The 18,630-nt window shown below is 42.6% G+C and overlaps 1 protein-coding gene across 1 annotated transcript in view; it reads right to left on the bottom strand.

The window, feature by feature from the left end:
* LOC126239622 (dipeptidyl peptidase 1-like) overlaps positions 1-13,442 on the bottom strand; it is a 51,028-nt gene extending 37,586 nt beyond the window's left edge. The window contains exons 1-3 of the mRNA XM_049947873.1: positions 13,379-13,442; positions 8,512-8,691; positions 7-158 (exon numbers count right to left, since the gene is read on the bottom strand). Of these exons, the coding sequence (XP_049803830.1) occupies positions 7-158; positions 8,512-8,677 (318 nt within the window). The 5' untranslated portion in view covers positions 8,678-8,691; positions 13,379-13,442. The remainder of the gene's footprint in view (positions 1-6; positions 159-8,511; positions 8,692-13,378) is intronic.
* Between the last annotated feature and the right edge of the window lie 5,188 nt (positions 13,443-18,630).

The following is an 18,630-nucleotide window of genomic DNA, read 5'->3' as shown; positions in this document are numbered from 1 at the left end:
ACTTACCATTTCTGCGTAACTAAATGTAAAATATTTTCTTCCATTGATTAAAACTTCAAATGCGTTATTGTAGAGTAAGGTCCACGTACCAACGTTGCCGAACTGGTCGGTCGCCTGATTGGGGTAGTACAGTTGTACTTTCGTTACTCGAACTGGATCTGTGAAGGAAAATAACTCATAACTTCGAGGGATCGGAACATTCAGTTTTGAATATCACATCAAGCAGTTCGAAGATAAGTTAGTCCCCAGAAAATATCATCCAATTTTAAAAGTCGCTCAGTTCTTAGTTGGCAAAGAGTATATGAGCAGTGATTAGCTGAGCAGCGAACTAATGATAAAATTTTAATCATTCCGAAGAACTGTAAGACATATTCTTCCTGAGAAAAAAAATTGGAACATCCAGAAGACATGGTTGGATGTCTGTACGTCAGTGTAGCTTCTTGCACGTACACACGATCGGCTGCTACGCAAATGATTATATCTGTAATTCTCCGTAACAAGTAGAGCGGTCGCCAGAGCTCATTAGTGTTGTTGTTGTTTGGTGCTGTTACGAGGCCTGCTAGATGATCCACTGATCAGCCAGAACACTATGACCACCTACCTAGTAACCGGTATGTCGATCTTTGGTCCGGATAACAGCGGCGACGTGTTCTGGCATGGAAGCAAAGAGGGCTTGGCAGGCCACTGGAGGGAGTTGGCACCACATCTCCACATTCCGGGGAGTGACGCAATGAGCTCTGACGTCACGTTCAGATATGTTCGATCGCGTTCAGATCTGGCGAGCTGGGGGCCCGCACATCTATTGGATCTCGCCACTGCGATCCTCGAAACACTCCATCACATTCCTGGCCTTGTGTCATGACGCATTATCTTGCTGAAAAATGCCACTGCTGTCTGGAAACATGAACGTCATGAGGGGGTCTACGTGGTCCGAAACCAGTGTACAACATTTCTTGGCCGTCACGGTGGCTTGCACGAGTTGCACTGTACCCAAGGGTGCCCACGTGAGTGTCCTCCAGAGCATAATGGAGCCGCCCCAACTTGTCTCGTTCCCGCAGTACAGGTGTCAAGGAGCTATTCCGCTGGAAGACGAGGGATGCGCGCCCTCCCATCGGCATGACGCACAGGGTATCGGTATTCATTAGATCAACGCACTGCCACTGAGCCAACGTCCAGTGCCGATGGCCGTGTGCCCATTCCAGTAGAAGTTTATGATGTAGTCGTGTTAACATTGGCTCACCCAGGAGACGTCGGTTGTGAAGGCCCATCCTTAGGGGTGCCCGCTGCCCTGTGTGTTCAGGGACACTTGAAGTCTATACAGCTTTAAAGTCTGATGTTAGTTCCGCCACAGTTCGCCGCCTGTTTTACTAGTCTACCCAGCCTATGACGTTAGACATCTGTAATGAGGGATGGCCGTCCAACCCCACGACATCTGGACGTGGTTTTACCGTGGTTTCGCTACGTGCTGAAGACACTCACCACAGCATTCTTAAAATAGCCGATAAGTCGTGCAGTTTCCGAAATGCACGTGCCGAGCCTTCAGGCTATCACAATCTGCCATCGGTCAATCTCAGATAGATCACACGCCTGTCCCATTCTACGAAAGGAGAGCACGCTCACTGATACAGCATGTACTGTACATGTGTCTGGCTAACAGTCATTTGTCGCCTGGACGGGTTTATATGGTAGTGGGACGGCTGATCAGCGTATAGGAGCGTGAACAAATGCTGAGTGATTGCTGTGCAGGAGATGGAGATGCCATGTTCTCGTGTGAGACAGCGTTATCAGCATGTAACACAATTCTTGACAAGGGCTTCCACATGGTCGGTTGTTCGAATCCTGCAGTACCCAGACTTGGGTTGGTGCCCTTGGCGAGAAGCACCTACTGCTGATGAATATCTTCGCATTGTGTTCATCGATGAATCGCTTTGTAGCAGTACCCTGGGTGACCATCGTCGTCGAGTGTGTCAGTGCTCTGGGGACAGGTCCCATTCTACTAATGTCCATGAGAGGCACAGCAGTGTTACTCCTGTCGTCATGATGTGTGACCTTTTATTACTGAACGGTTTATAACTCGGAGATTGAGGCGGACTAACATCGTTCCACTGGCCCCACTCCAGGTCAAGTTATCACTCGGTTGGCAGTACTAACGGGCATCCCCAGAGTAACAATAGTCGTCTTCCGGCGTGGCGTAACCTTTGTCTGGCTAGCTGTTTGCAGGATGAAATGGTGCTATCATATACACAACAGAAGCCAGGGCTTTTATATTTAGACCGCCACTATCGGCCTTTGAAGTCTTTATGGAAGTTTAAATGCATAAGTAGATTTTAATCAACTCTGTATTACGTTTGCATGTAGAGTATGATGTTTCCCTATCTTTATGCATGCTATTCGTGAATTTGAATCCTTCATTGCTACCTGTCACTTGTGGACGGCAAGCCAAACTTTCCCTTATAACGCCTAACGTTCACTAACTCCAGCTGTTGTCGACTGCTACTTTTGGTAAGCGGGGCAGCTCTTTGAACCAGCTCTACATATCATCAAAGGTGCAGGCTTCATTTTTTTTCGAAACTATGTTTTTGTATATTAGTTTCTAAGGTGAACAGTTAGTGTTGTACTGAGCCGATTTAGTTGAATGCAATTGAAATTACAATTACTGACGCTCAGGTTGGACCATGGACCTTGCCGTTGGTGGGGAGGCTTGCGTGCCTCAGCGATACAGATGGCCGTACCATAGGTGCAACCACAACGGAGGGGTATCTGTTGAGAGGCCAGACAAACATGTGGTTCCTGAAGAGTGGCAGCAGCCTTTTCAGTAGTTGCAGGGGCAACAGTCTGGATGATTGACTGATCTGGCCTTGTAACATGAACCAAAACGGCCTTGCTGTGCTGGTACTGCGAGGGAGAGAAGGAAACATAGTAGGTGAATATGGATTGGGGGGAAGGAGTGAAAGAGGAAGCCGCCTTGTAGAATTTTGCACAGAGCGTAACTTAATCATAGCTAACACTTGGTTCAAGAATCATAAAAGAAAGTTGTATACCTGGAAGTATCCTGGAGATACTAAAAGGTATCAGATAGATTATATAATGGTAAGACAGAGATTTAGGAACCAGGTTTTAAATTGTAAGACTTTTCCAGGGGCGGATGTGGATTCTGACCACAATCTATTGGTTATAAACTGCAGATTGAAACTGAAGAAACTGCAAAAAGGTGGGAGTTTAAGGAGACGGGACCTGGATAAACTGAAAGAACCAGAGGTTGTACAGAGTTTCAAGGAGGGCATAAGGGAACAATTGACAGGAATGGGGGAAAGAAATACAGTAGAAGAAGAATGGGTAGCTCTGAGGGTTGAAGTAGTGAAGGCAGCAGAGGATCAAGTAGGTAAAAAGACGAGGGCTAATAGAAATCCTTGGGTAACAGAAGAAATATTGCATTTAATTGATGAAAGGAGAAAATATAAACATGCAGTAAATGAAGCATGCAAAAAGGAATACAAACGTCTCAAAAATGATATCGACAGGAAGTGCAAAATGACTAAGCAGGGATGGCTAGAGGACAAATGTAAGGATGTAGAGGCTTGTCTCACTAGGGCTAAGATAGATACTGCCTACAGGAAAATTAAAGAGACCTTTGGAGAGAAGAGAACCACTTGTATGAATATCAAGAGCTCAGATGGAAACCCAGTTCTAAGCAAAGAAGGGAAGGCAGAAAGGTGGAAGGAGTATATAGAGGGTTTATACAAGGGCGATGTACTGGAGGACAGTATTATGGAAATGGAAGAGGATGTAGATGAAGACGAAATGGGAGATAAGATAGTGCGTGAAGAGCTTGACAGAGCACTGAAAGACCTGAGTCGAAACAAGGCCCCAGGAGTAGACAACATTCCATTAGAACTACTGATGGCCTCGGGAGAGCCAGTCATGACAAAACTCTACCATCTGGTGAGCACGATGTATGAGACAGGCGAAATACCCTCTGACTTCAAGAAGAATATAATAATTCCAATCCCAAAGAAAGCAGGTTTTGACAGGTCTGAAAATTACCGAACTATCAGTTTAATAAGTCACAGCTGCAAAATACTAACGCGAATTCTTTACAGACGAATGGAAAAACTGGTAGAAGCGGACCTCGGGGAAGATCGGTTTGGATTCCGTAGAAATGTTGGAACACGTGAGGCAATACTGACCTTACGACTTATCTTAGAAGAAAGATTAAGAAAGGGCAAACCTACGTTTCTAGCATTTGTAGACTTAGAGAAAGCTTTTGACAATGTTAACTGGAATACTCTCTTTCAAATTCTGAAGGTGGCAGGGGTAAAATACAGGGAGCGAAAGGCCATTTACAATTTGTACAGGAACCAGATGGCAGTTATAAGAGTCGAGGGGCATGGAAGGGAAGCAGTGGTTGGGAAGGGACTGAGACAGGGTTGTAGCCTCTCCCCGATGTTATTCAATCTGTATATTGAGCAAGCAGTAAAGGAAACAAAAGAAAAATTCGGAGTAGGTATTAAAATTCATGGAGAAGAAGTAAAAACTTTGAGGTTCGCCGATGACATTGTGATTATGTCAGAGACAGCAAAGGACTTGGAAGAGCAGTTGAACGGAATGGACAGTGTCTTGAAAGGAGGATATAAGATGAACATCAACAAAAGCAAAACGAGGATAATGGAATGTAGTCAAATTAAGTCGGGTGATTCTGAGGGAATTAGATTAGGAAATGAGACACTTAAAGTAGTAAAGGAGTTTTGCTATTTAGGGAGTAAAATAACTGAGGATGGTCGAAGTAGAGAGGATATAAAATGTAGACTGGCAATGGAAAGGAAAGCGTTTCTCAAGAAGAGAAATTTGTTAACATCGAGTATAGATTTAAGTGTCAGGAAGTCGTTTCTGATAGTATTTGTATGGAGTGTAGCCATGTATGGAAGTGAAACATGGACGATAACTAGTTTGGACAAGAAGAGAATAGAAGCTTTCGAAATGTGGTGCTACAGAAGAATGCTGAAGATAAGGTGGGTAGATAGCATAACTAATGAGGAGGTATTGAATAGGATTGGGGAGAAGAGAAGTTTGTGGCACAACTTGACTAGAAGAAGGGATCGGTTGGTAGGACATGTTTTGAGGCATCAAGGGATCACAAATTTAGCATTGGAGGGCACCGTCGAGGGTGAAAATCGTAGAGGGAGACCAAGAGATGAATACACTAAGCAGATTCAGAAGGATGTAGGTTGCAGTAGGTACTGGGAGATGCAGAAGCTTGCACAGGATAGAGTAGCATGGAGAGCTGCATCAAACCAGTCTCAGGACTGATGACCACAACAACAACAACAAAGGTTGTTTAATTGAGTTTCTGGGTCAACATACACAACTTTACGCTCGAAAATTTGCACTAACGATATTTACACTCAGCTACTTTGCGTGAGTTGAGCGCTAGGCCATATTAGCACGTCAGATACAGAACGTTATTATAATTTCATAACTGTTTATGTCTGTATGTGAGTAGTTGTGTACATGTGTGTGTGTTTGTGTTTGTGTGTGTGTACGTATGAGCGTGCGCGCGTGTAAGTGTGTGTGTGTGAGAGAGAGAGAGAGAGGGAGAGACAGAGATAGAGCGGCGTTGCTTGTCATCAGTTCTGTGCAGGCATTTGTTCAGTTCTGATTTATTTCGATAACACAGCTGCAAGTGTTGGGAATAGCCATTCGATTTTTGGTTAGGCACGCTGAATCCATAATTTCACATTCATACAGTAGGAACAGTAATCCAGTCAATCAGGCTTCATCATAAACATTGCTAGTCTTCTTTTTATAGAAGTATACTTAACCACTGTAGTACGCATAGGAAGATTAGTTCGTAAGTTATTGCCCCTCTCCTTGAAGTAGTTGTACACGCTATATATTTCAGTGCTGAGCTAAGTTTTGATTCTATGTCTTCCAAGAACAAGTGCCACCATTTTTCGGCTCAGAATCAAATCGATCGAGACGTTCTTGCAGTGTTTCTGAGCCGTCTCCACGGCGTTTACTGGCTTTCACTAGGCTGATTCATACTACATTCAAAACCTGATATTGAGCAGCCGGCCGCTGTGGCCGAGCGGTTCTAGGCGCTTCATTCTGGAATGGCGGAACCGCTGCGGTCGCAGGTTCGAATCCTGCCTCGGGCATGGATGTGTGTGATGTTCTTAGGTTAGGTTTAAGGAGTTCTAAGTTCTAGGGGACTGATGACCTCAGATGTTAAGTCCCATAGTGCCCAGATCCAGGTTTTTGATATTGTAAATTTCTATAATACTATTCACTGCCGTGTTGTTATCTACCGGCCACCGGTATATACACTGACGGAAGAAACCGCATCACCAAAAAATTACTAGCGTAGAGTAATAACCTCTTGGGAATACATTGGTCTAGCAAACATATCTAAGTCATTAATCATGCAAGAAAGCAGGTTATGTGAGTGCGAGACAAGCTATTTCTAATGTGAAACGCTGGTACGTTAATAGCCAGTGTAACAGCCACAACGTTGAATACACACATGCAAACGTTCATACATTGTGTTGTCCAGGTGCCGAATGAGTGTTTGTACGATGGAGTTCCATGATTGTTGCACTTGGTTGGTCAGTACAGGGACGGTTAACGCTGGTTGTGGAAGACAAGGGAGTTGTCGTCAGATGACGTCCCCTATCTGATGGATTGCGATCAGAGACAGACCTGGTGATGAATCAGGCCAAGGCAAAGTGTCGACAGTATGCAGAGTGTGTTGAGTTACAACAGCGGTATGTGAGCCAGCGTTGTCCTTTTGGAAAACACCTCCTGGAATCCCGTCCATGAATGGCAGCACAACAGGTCGAATCACCACATTGACGTACAAATCTGCAGGGAAGGTGCGTGGGAAAACTACGATAGCACTCCTGCTAATGTATGAAATCACATTCCCTAACATAACTCCAGATGTAAATCCAGTGTAACTAGCACGCAGATAGGTTGATTACAGGCCTTCAACTGCTTGCCTTCTAACCAACACGCGTCCATCACTGGCATCCAAGTCGAACCATGATTAATCAGAAAACATAAAATACCTCCACCCTGCGCTCTAATGAGTTCTGACAACGTTGATGTTATAACTGGCGGTGGTTTTGGGTCAGTTGAATACACGGTACAGATGGTCTGGCTCGGAGCTATCCTCGAAGTAACCGATTTGTAAAATTTCGTTGTGCCATATTGGTACCAACTGCTGCAGATGCAGCACGATGCGTCAGTCATACGCCGAAGATGATGATCTTCCCTCTCGGTAGTGTCACGTGGTCGCCCGTAGTCCGGTCTTGTTGATACTGTACATATTATGACCACTGCTGCCTACAAACATCTACATTGACTACATGCCTGCCAAGTCTTTCTGCATTATCGCAGAAGGAACATCCAACTTCTCGTAGCCATATGACACGATCCCTTTCAAACTCAATGTGGTGCTGATAATGGCGTCTTTGTCGTCTTAAAGTCATTCTTAATTAAAATCAACACACCACGTCCAGTCTCAAAGCTAACTAACTCTCACGACTGTTACAGCATGTATTTGAAACAAACCTGATCTGCAACTTCCTGGCACATTAAAACTGTGTGCCGGACCGAGACTCGAACTCGGGACCTTTTGCCTTTCGCGGGCAAGTGCTCTACCGTCCTAGCTACCCAAGCACGACTCACGATCCGTACTCACAGCTTTACTTCTGCCAGTACCTCGTCTTTTACGTTCCAAGCTGTGAGGACGGGTCGTGAGTCGTGCTGGGGTAGCTCACATGGTAGCGAAAGGCAAAAGGTCCCGAGTTCGAGTCTCGGTCCGGCACACAGTTTTAGTATGAAGTTTCATATCAGCGCACACCCCGCTGCAGAGTGAAAATCTCATTCTGCAAACCTGATTTGCATCCGTATAGAGCCGCTACAAGCGCCACTTGTATGTGACTTGCACGAAGTTTGAATAACATCACATTTCAGATGTAGAAACACTCTTAACAACTTTCGTTTATGTCGTGCAACTCGTTCTTGTGTTGTGACTTTTTTCCGTCGGTGTACATGCAACTTGCAAGAAACTTCCTATAACTGCCTTTAATGAGTTCATAATTTTATACACTGTTGCAATGAACTAAATCTCTACTATAAAATTCCAATTCCCATCACGAAACAACAAAAGCCATGGAACGTCTACTTTTAGAGACCTAAATGATCTTGGGGATATTCCAAAAGCAATAGATATCTGTCTTGTACTTTAAAGTTAACAAATCCGGAACCTTAATTAATTCTGTCTCTTGAATTACTTTCACGTAAAGGGAAAGCAATCAAGAACTGTTTCGTGAGTTTAAGATCACCAAACTTATTCTCCTCATAGTTTTTATCGTATTTACTGAAAGTCGTTGTTGATGATGGCTGCCCTCCACTTCTCTCTTTGAAAAGTGTGTTCCATCAACAGGTTGTCTACAGTGCGAATGTTGTGAAACCTATCACACTCTGATGCTCTACTGTGAACATCCTTACCGACAGACAGGCACTGGGCGCTGTTGTTGAGGTTCCTCTCCCCCTCGTAGAACATCCAGCTGCCTTCGATGTCTGCGTAGCTGCAGTTGGGGTGCACCCTGGACGTCCACGCAGACGCAACGGACAATAGCGCTGCCAACGCTGCGATATGCAGCAGTTCTTTCATTGTGTTAGTGGTAACTGAAATTGAAAACAAATTGCACATTACCTGTCTGGAAAGATTTTGGAATCGTTTTCGCAGTGAAAGCCCATAAATATTATCTTCGAAAACTTGTGAGTACCATCCCCTGAATGTTTATCCCAGATGTCTTTTACTTTCTACGGTAGTCCGTTTAGGGATGCTACTTATCGTGATGCAAATATTCTCTACCGCCATTTCAAGATCACAACACGAGAAAGGATCGTAGGGTCAGAGCATCTTCACCTTGTCGCAGCAGAACAAATAACTTGCCAGCCAATTTAATAAGCAGATTAACAGTCGGCCTATGTGCATACAAATCCACAACTTTTGTTCTTTAGGACCTACAGAGTCAAATATGTCTTTTAATGCCTTGATTACTATGGATAATAGCCAGCTACACTGCTCTGTAAATCGTTTTTATTTTATAGCATTGATGATGAGCCCTATAAGGCTTATTGTCATCATCAGGTGATTTGTAAATAAGTAAGTAAGCTATGATCTTGATATAGTGGTCTGTAGCTATGATTAGAAAAGCTATAATACAACGTTAGGTATCTTTACCTTACATGTAACATAGTTGCTGCCAAGTCCTCTTTTTCTAGAATCATTACTTTCTTCTAGGTGTGAACTGGAGCTGTACGTCTTATTTTTGTTGTTTCCATGTATGCTACTTTTCTGACAGTTTGTATGGCGGTGTATCAGCCATATTACATGTTTACATAGTTACCATTATAAATAAGTGATGCGTGGAATTAAGTTGTTTTTTGCTGTTTTTATAGGTTTGCTCCTGATTATGTTTTTTGCCTGGAGATAGAATACATAGCCCTGGAAAACGATTATGACCCCAAAATTGTAACACAAATACACTAAAGTAAAATACAACCAGAAAGGTACAATGCACATAATAAAAGCACTAAACGTTCACACAACGAAAAAGAATAAAACAAAATACGTCGCCACGACTTACCTAGGAAACATCTCGAACAAAATTAACGAATCATTCAACAAAACCAACTTCGCCTTCGCATATCAAAACACACACAGCCTCAAACACAAATTTCACAAAGGCAGCTCGAAAATTACCATACACAACAACCGGTGCACTTACAAAATTTCGTGTAACACATGCCACAAATTCTACATAGACATCAGAGAAAGTAAAAACAACCCATCCACATTCTTTCAACATCCACAAACAGAAAAAAATTTTAATCCTCGATATTATGCGGAACCGAACATTCATCGACATCCTTGAGGAAATAGAGATATATTCACATGCATACAGCAACCCTACAAATGTACTAAACGAACAAAGCGACCTAAAGCTCAAAAACTACATAGAAAACTTTATTCCCATTATAAATCAAGGAAACGGATAAAGTAATATGTCAGAGACACTAAATAACACATATCCATAGTAACAGTAATAATAACATGAAGAGTATAAAAAGAGACATAACACCAACGTAAATCATGCACAATAAAAAACTAATACAAAAAGATTAAAAATGTAAACTAAAAATCTCTAATAAAAGTAAAACAAACAGAATGGTAACTATGTAAACGTGTAATGATCCAAACTAGCTCTGATCCAGGCTATCATAAAAGTAGCATACATGGATACAACTAAAGTCAGATATTCATCTTCAGTTAGCAGAAATTGTACGATGTTACACCTAACGATGTATTATAGCTTTTCCGATCGTAGTTACGGACCCATCTCTTACTTATGTATTTACAGAGCACCAGATAATGGCAATATGCCGGAATGGGCTCATCGTGAATAATATAAAACAGAAACAATTTACAGAGCAGTGTCGCTGGCTATTATTCATGATAAGTATACGAATCCGTAGAGGCACTGTTGTTTTCTGATATTGATACAACTCTCATGGTACCCCTAATTTCCAGAGTTCCTTTAAAATTCATTGCCTCTTCAAATCCCGATTAGTCAGAGCTGAAAAAAAAAATTTCTTACCGCAAGGGGATAAATCTGTTTATCTCAGCTACAAATTTTAGTACCGATTCCACACTTTGCTGTGAATCGTCATGTTGACGTTTGTTTGTAATTTCCTTAGCTTACGCATTACAATTCTCCATCAGTGTTTGAAGTTATGCAACAATCCACTGCTTCCCTTGAAGTCTCCGTAATTTTCGTCACCCACTGTTTTATGTGCATAACGTAACAGGTAACTATCATGCATGTGCTGTAAATTCTATCGAACATCCTTGAAACTCGGAAACACCAGTTTTTGTAACGAGTGGGCTTTGTACACCTTTGAATATCCGTAATTTTTCTTATACTCTCCACGGTCATACTGCCGCGGACTTATTCAAAATCTGTTCATAATTATTTTTTTTTACTATGCTGCGGATGATCTTCCATGTATGTAATTATACTTAGTACCCTCTCCTTGTACAACGATTATCCTTTATCACGTTTCACTGTAGACGGGTTTTGTTGTTCCCTGTCCGACAAGGACGATGAACTACACTGCTAGACACCTTTTTCAGTATTATTTTCACCTGTTAAGCACGTGTCATCATCATTGTACTTCTCATGTTCATAGTTCGCACAATAGAGCATATATATATCCCAATGACTCATCTTGCAGAAACGGTAATATTTCATCCGCCACTTCTTTCTCTCTCTGCGAAATTCCTTGCGTTCCTTGCTGACGAAATATCAACTTCGGCAACTGTGGTTGTAGATATGATGCAATGCTGTGCTCAACACTGGATACCTCCATTCCTGCCCCCTGTTGGCATTATCAGCTAATATTGTGGTTGCACGGTAAACAATATGAAGGGCGTCGAATGCCGTAAACGTCATTCGCATTTTGCGACCTCGCACTCAAGGTGTTCCTTATTAGAAGACCATAACTGAGGGGAGATACTAGAAGATATCAGATAGATTATATAATGGTAAGCCAGAGATTTAGGAACCAGGTTTTAAATTGTAAGACTTTTCCAGGGGCGGATGTGGACTCTGACCACAATCTATTGGTTAAGAACTGTAGATTAAAACTGAAGAAACTGCAAAAAGATGGGAATTTAAGGAGATGGGACCTGGATAAACTGAAAAAACCAGAGGTTGTACAGGATTTCAGGAAGAGCATAAGGGAACAATTGACAGGAATGGGGAAAATAAGTACAGTAGAAGAAGAATGGGTAGCGTTGAGGGATGAAATAGTGAAGGCAGCAGAGGACCAAATAGGTAAAAAGATGAGGGCTAGTAGAAACCCTCGGGTAACAGAAGAAATATTGAATTTAATTGATGAAAGGAGAAAATATAAAAATGCAGTAAATGGAGCAGGCACAAATGAATATGAACGTCTCAAAAATGAGATCGACAGGAAGTGCAAAATGGCTAAGCAGGGATGGCTAGAGGACAAATGTAAGGATGTAGAGGCTTATCTCGCCTGAGGTAAGATAGATATTGCCTACAGGAAAATTAAAGAGACCTCTGGAGAAAGGAGAACCACTTGCATGAATATCAAGAGCTCAGATGGAAACCCAGTTCTAAGCAAATAAGGGAAAGCAGAAAGGTGGAAGGAGTATATAGAGGGTCTATACAAGGGCGATGTACTTGAAGACAATATTATGGAAATGGAGGAGGATGTAGATGAAAATGAAATGGAAGATATGATACTGCGTGAAGAGTTTGACGGAGCACTGAAAGACCTGAGTCGAAACAAGGCCCCCGGAATAGACAACATTCCATTACAACTACTGACAGCCTTGGGGGAGCTAGTCGTGACAAAACTCTACCGTCTGGTGAGCAAGATGTATGAGACTGGCGAAATACCCTCTGACTTCAAGAAGAATATAATAATTCCAATCCCAAAGAAAGCAGGTGTTGACAGATGTGAAAATTACTGAACTATCAGTTTAATAAGTCACAGCTGCAAATTACTAACGCAAATTCTTTACAGACGAATGGAAAAACTGATAGAAGCCGACCTCGGGGAAGATCAGTTTGGATTCCGTAGAAATGTTGGAACACGTGAGGCAATACTGACCCTACGACTTATCTTAGAAGAAAGATTAAGGAAAGGCAAATCTATGTTTCTAGCATTTGTAGACTTAGGGAAAGCTTTTGACAATGTTGATTGGAATACTCTCTTTCAAATTCTGAAGGTGGCAGGGGTAAAATACAGGGAGCGAAAGGCTATTTACAATTTGTACAGAAACCAGATGGCAGTTATAAGAGTCGAGGGGCATGAAAGGGAAGCAGTGGTTGGGAAGGGAGTGAGACAGGGTTGTAGCCTATCTCCGATGTTATTCAATCTGTATATTGAGCAAGCAGTAAAGGAAACAAAAGAAAAGTTCGGAGTAGGTATTAAAATCCATGGAGAAGAAATAAAAACTTTGAGGTGAGTGAATGGCACGAGTTTGTTTCGAAACAAGACACATAGCGCATATCGCCAACATTTTCCCTGCTGTGCAGATGTGTTCTGTGCAATAGATATAAACAGATAAATTGGGGATAAGCAGGAAAAACAAATTATCGCTCCACGAGCACTAATAAATGCGCTGTTAGCACTCTGTAACAGAATTCGAAAGCATGGATGTATGAATCGACATAAGATAGAGTGCAGAACTGAAACACAGTGAAAATTAAACATGTAAAAGTATTCCTTAATTTTAACAGACGTCATACAAATAAAGATTCGTGTAACTTACTTGGCCTCTCTTCATTGATTCTTCTTAACTGGATCAGAAACCAGCTGTAGTGTGAGAGATAACCGGTCAGCAACTGTTATATACTTAACTCGCTGCCTCGAACTTTTACGCACTTATTACGTGTGACGAATCGCACTGACGTTACAAAAATCACTTACTCTTGACTCAAGTGCCTTATCTCCGTTTATCCTTGGTGGCTACTTAACTCGCTGCCTCAAACTTTTACGCACTTAACACGTGTGACGAATCGCACTGACGTTAAAAAAAAAATAAAAATAAAAATAAATCACTTTCTCTCCACTCAAGTGTCTGATCTCCACTTATCCTTGATGGCCACTGCTCAGAAATCCGAATGAGTATGATAAGAAGCAGATATACGCCGGCATCAAAGCAAATAGTGTAGAATGAAGAGTCTTTATCAATAGTGACCATAGTGATACCGAATCGACAGATGGGACGATTTCTTTACTTTCAGTATAGCCTTCTTGCGGCGCCATTCACATTTGTCGAGACGTAACAAACTATAACACAGTAAAAAATAAATATCTGGAGACGGACAGTTGCCTCCAACTCCGGTCAGCTGATATATCTAATAATTTTTAGTAAAATTCCAGCGGCAGCTGCATTTTTCTTTCATTTTATAGCTGACATGTACAGGGTGTTTCAAAAATGACCGGTATATTTGAAACGGCAATACAAACTATACGAGCAGCGATAGAAATACACCGTTTGTTGCAATATGCTTGGGACAACAGTACATTTTCAGGCAGACAAACTTTCGAAATTACAGTAGTTACAATTGTCAACAACAGATGGCGCTGCGGTCTGGGAAACTCTATAGTACGATATTTTCCACATATCCACCATGCGTAGCAATAATATGGCGTAGTCTCTGAATGAAATTTCCCGAAACCTTTGACAACGTGTCTGGCGGAATGGCTTCACATGCAGATGAGATGTACTGCTTCAGCTGTTCAATTGTTTCTGGATTCTGGCGGTACACCTGGTCTTTCACGTGTCCCCACAGACAGAAGTCACAGGGGTTCATGTCTGGCGAATAGGGAGGCCAATCCACGCCGCCTCCTGTATGTTTCGGATAGCCCAAAGCAATCACACGATCATCGAAATATTCATTCAGGAAATTAAAGACGTCGGCCGTGCGATGTGGCCGGGCACCATCTTGCATAAACCACGAGGTGTTCGCAGTGTCGTCTAAGGCAGTTTGTACCGCCACAAATTCACGAAGAATGTCCAGATAGCGTGATGCAGTAATCGTTTCGGATCTGAAAAATGGGCCAATGATTCCTATGGAAGAAATGGCGGCCCAGACCAGTACTTTTTGAGGATGCAGGGACGATGGGACTGCAACATGGGGCTTTTCGGTTCCCCATATGCGCCAGTTCTGTTTATTGACGAAGCCGTCCAGGTAAAAATAAGCTTCGTCAGTAAACCAAATGCTGCCCACATGCATATCGCCGTCATCAATCCTGTGCACCATATCGTTAGCGAGTGTCTCTCGTGCAGCAATGGTAGCGGCGCTGAGGGGTTGCCGCGTTTGAATTTTGTATGGATAGAGGCGTACACTCTGGCGCATGAGACGATACGTGGACGTTGGCGTCATTTGGACCGCAGCTGCAACACGGCGAACGGAAACCCGAGGCCGCTGTTGGATCACCTGCTGCACTAGCTGCGCGTTGCCCTCTGTGGTTGCCGTACGCGGTCGCCCTACCTTTCCAGCACGTTGATCCGTCACGTTCCCTGCCCGTTGAAATTTTTCAAACAGATCCTTTATTGTATCGCTTTTCGGTCCTTTGGTTACATTAAACCTCCGTTGAAAACTTCGTCTTGTTGCAACAACACTGTGTTCTAGGCGGTGGAATTCCAACACCAGAAAAATCCTCTGTTCTAAGGAATAAACCATGTTGTCCACAGCACACTTGCACGTTGTGAACAGCACACGCTTACAGCAGAAAGACGACGTACAGAATGGCGCACCCACAGACTGCGTTGTCGTCTATATCTTTCACATCACTTGCAGCGCCATCTGTTGTTGAAAATTGTAACTACTGTAATTTCGAAAGTTTGTCCGCCTGAAAATGTACTGTTGTCCCAAGCATATTGCAACAAACGGTGTATTTCTATCGCTGCTCGTTTGTTTTTATTGCCGTTTCAAATATACCGGTCATTTTTGAAACACCCTGTAGCAACTAGATAATAGCCTTGGGTGGGGAAACAGGTCGTGTTTTTGAAAACAGAAAGAATTCAGCTGGAGTCGGAATTCTATACATAACCAGCACTGCAGTTGTGGATTCTGCTCCAACATGCTCCATTTGACGGACAAGAAAATAAATTTGATTATGCCTCAGTCACTATAGTTAACCTCAGATGCAAACAATTAAACAGGTAGCACACTAACAGTACTTGAGCATTGTATGAACACTCAGAAGTAACTGACGAGCTTGTTTTAGTGGCTGTTGTCAGGTGTCACTTGGGTTGTTTAGCATACCTCTGAGACACTGCACATTCTACCTCATTGGCCTTCTGAGATCGGAAGTTTCGTATAAGATGATACAATTTAAGAGAAAAGAAGCTCACAGAAAGGATGACGCCGAATTAAATCATAATTACTGGGGGTAATCCAATTAAGCGTGAAAGTATGGGTACCGCACCTGACACGCACATATTTATAATGGGACCCATGTAACTACGAGGGAAGCTAATGATTACCGGAACAACTTGGTTTACTGCCAAAAGCCATCAAAACATTTCAACAAATGAATCAAGAATTTTGACAGTTAATAAGTGACCAGAGAATAGAAATAGCCACGGCACGATGAGTGGGTATGTCAAACAACAAGATAACATTATTTGTCAGATATAGCCTATGATTACAGAAAAGGGTAATGAGTTACAGAAAGGTGCTGGGAATGTATGAAATAACACCAATACCTTCGCATAAGTCCACGGTGGGTGCTACTAGCTGGCTGTGAAAATTCGATCTGCAGAATGAAACCCTGATGCAAATTAACTGACTTTGCGCTTGCCTTGTCTGAGTGGATGCATAGATGGCCAATAGTTACCACTTGAAAGACACGTGAGGGATAAGTGCTGCAGTGGTGGCCGATAATTGTATGTTCAGCATGGTTTCTATGTACAGCTGTAATTCGGAGACATCTTGTGCCCAGCAGTTTTCTGTGATCACTTGTAGCAAGCATTTTCTATGTATCCTGAGAAGACTTGATCTTTATGATGCCCCTCCAGCAAGTATACTCTTATTTTGCTCTACTAAACTTAGAAGATTGTGTTAACATTGGAATCGCACTGGCCAGCTGCAACATACCTTGCGATTTCCAACCAGTGCTAATTTAATAAAGAACCTTAACAAAGTCGTACTCACATTTATTTTGTCATGGTTAACCGTGTGGTATATTCCTGCCTTGGCATGTCGAAGAAAGCAGAGAATCTCCCCCACAATGTAACAGTTTTCAGGCCATGGCCAACGTGAAGACATCCACATACACACGAGTGGAAACTTCTTCCCACAGCTAAGAGGAGGAGGAGGAGATTAGTGTTTAACGTCCCGTCGACAACGAGGTCATTAGAGACGGAGCGCAAGCTCGGGTGAGGGAAGGATGGGAAAGGAAATCGGCCGTGCCCTTTCAAAGGAACCATCCCGGCATTTGCCTGAAGCGATTTAGGGAAATCACGGAAAACCTAAATCAGGATGGCCGGAGACGGGTTTGAACCGTCGTCCTCCCGAATGCGAGTCCAGTGTGCTAACCACTGCGCCACCTCGCTCGGTCCACAGCTAAGATAATTACTGTGAGCCAACCAGAGAATTCCTTAGTAAAATCTGAATATACATTCCAGCTAGCCTCACGTGGACTTAACAGCTGACCCCATGCTACGTAGTCTTGTGTTATCTCCAGTGTTTCAGATTTTTATCTTTGCTAAAAAGCATTTCTTTCACTTGTTGCACAGTGAAGCTTTATGGTACAATGGCTGTCCTTCATTCCAGGCCCCTGTCGGGCTGGGCTAGCAAACTGCTATGCCTTGTGCTTTAGCTGCCCAGAACTGGATTTCAGCACTAAACATCTTTATGACTCATGCTGTCCCCCAAATAAATTTCCCCTTTCTCCAGCCAGCTAAAAGCCCCAAGGCTACCATAATTACAACAGTTCCTCACCCTACCAAAAGCAAAAGAGGTGCAGAAACAGATTTACAATCATTGGAAGTAGTTATTATTGCTTGTAATTTTCATACTACATTAAAGATCTGTCGTGACTTACTTTTCAGATCTGCACATTGAACTATAATGCAGGTTACAGGAAAGTTTGGAAATAAACTGTCGTATAACACTGTGAAGTACACGATCCATCTAAGAAGTTCGTGGACATCTTGACTTTCGAATGAAAACAACAATGTTGGATCCCTCCCGTGAGTTGATTGAAATACAAAATGCAGTTAATTATTTTCTGAGGAAAAAGCATCACATGTGATTAGAATTATAAATGTACCCCAAAATGATGAAGTGCGGAAACTCACATGAAGGGTCAACATTTTGACGACATAACTGAAATTAAAGCCAATGTGATGCATCTGAAACTTCTTTGATTATGACATGAACTGGTTTGCTGCCGGATCCTAAAATCAACTTGACTCGATATTTGATTAATAAGCCAACCTAATTTCAATCGCCTCTTTATACACACAGTTCCAAAAAATTTAATCAACAGAGACAATGGGTTTCCTCTTAGCAAAACGTGGAATCCTGTATTATCTCGCATCAAAATTGAACGTTCTTCGGTGCGGCCTTGATTGCGATATATCGTTACCAGCAGTGTTCCACTAAGGGCGGCGCCACCTCCCTGTATTGGAAGACAGAAACCGTGATGGGCGGCGCATGCGCCGTGTACTGAACGGGGGCCTATATAGGACGTCGATTTGCAACCTGGCGTCAGTTCTCAGCGGGACTCATCAGCAGAAGCAGCGTTCTCCTGAAGATGGCGACCAGTTGGGTCACCGAAATATCCAGTCAAGTTGATTTTAGGATCCGGCAGCAAACCCAAAGAGACTTTCATTTACTACGCCGGGAAAGCCTACGTAATCTCTTTTTTGATTATGGCTGTATGAACTGTATGTGTGTTGTAATTAAGTGGGATCAGCAGTATCTATAGATCTGTAACTGCAACCTACAAATCGTTGTGTAGAGGGTGTAATAAATAATTTATATAATGCATAGTTACTAGCTT

The sequence above is a fragment of the Schistocerca nitens genome, chromosome 1 (genome assembly GCF_023898315.1).
Source record: "Schistocerca nitens isolate TAMUIC-IGC-003100 chromosome 1, iqSchNite1.1, whole genome shotgun sequence".
Lineage (NCBI taxonomy): Eukaryota > Metazoa > Arthropoda > Insecta > Orthoptera > Acrididae > Schistocerca > Schistocerca nitens.
The sequence above is the reverse complement of the archived record's forward strand: the minus strand, read 5'-3'. Positions and strand labels throughout refer to the sequence as shown.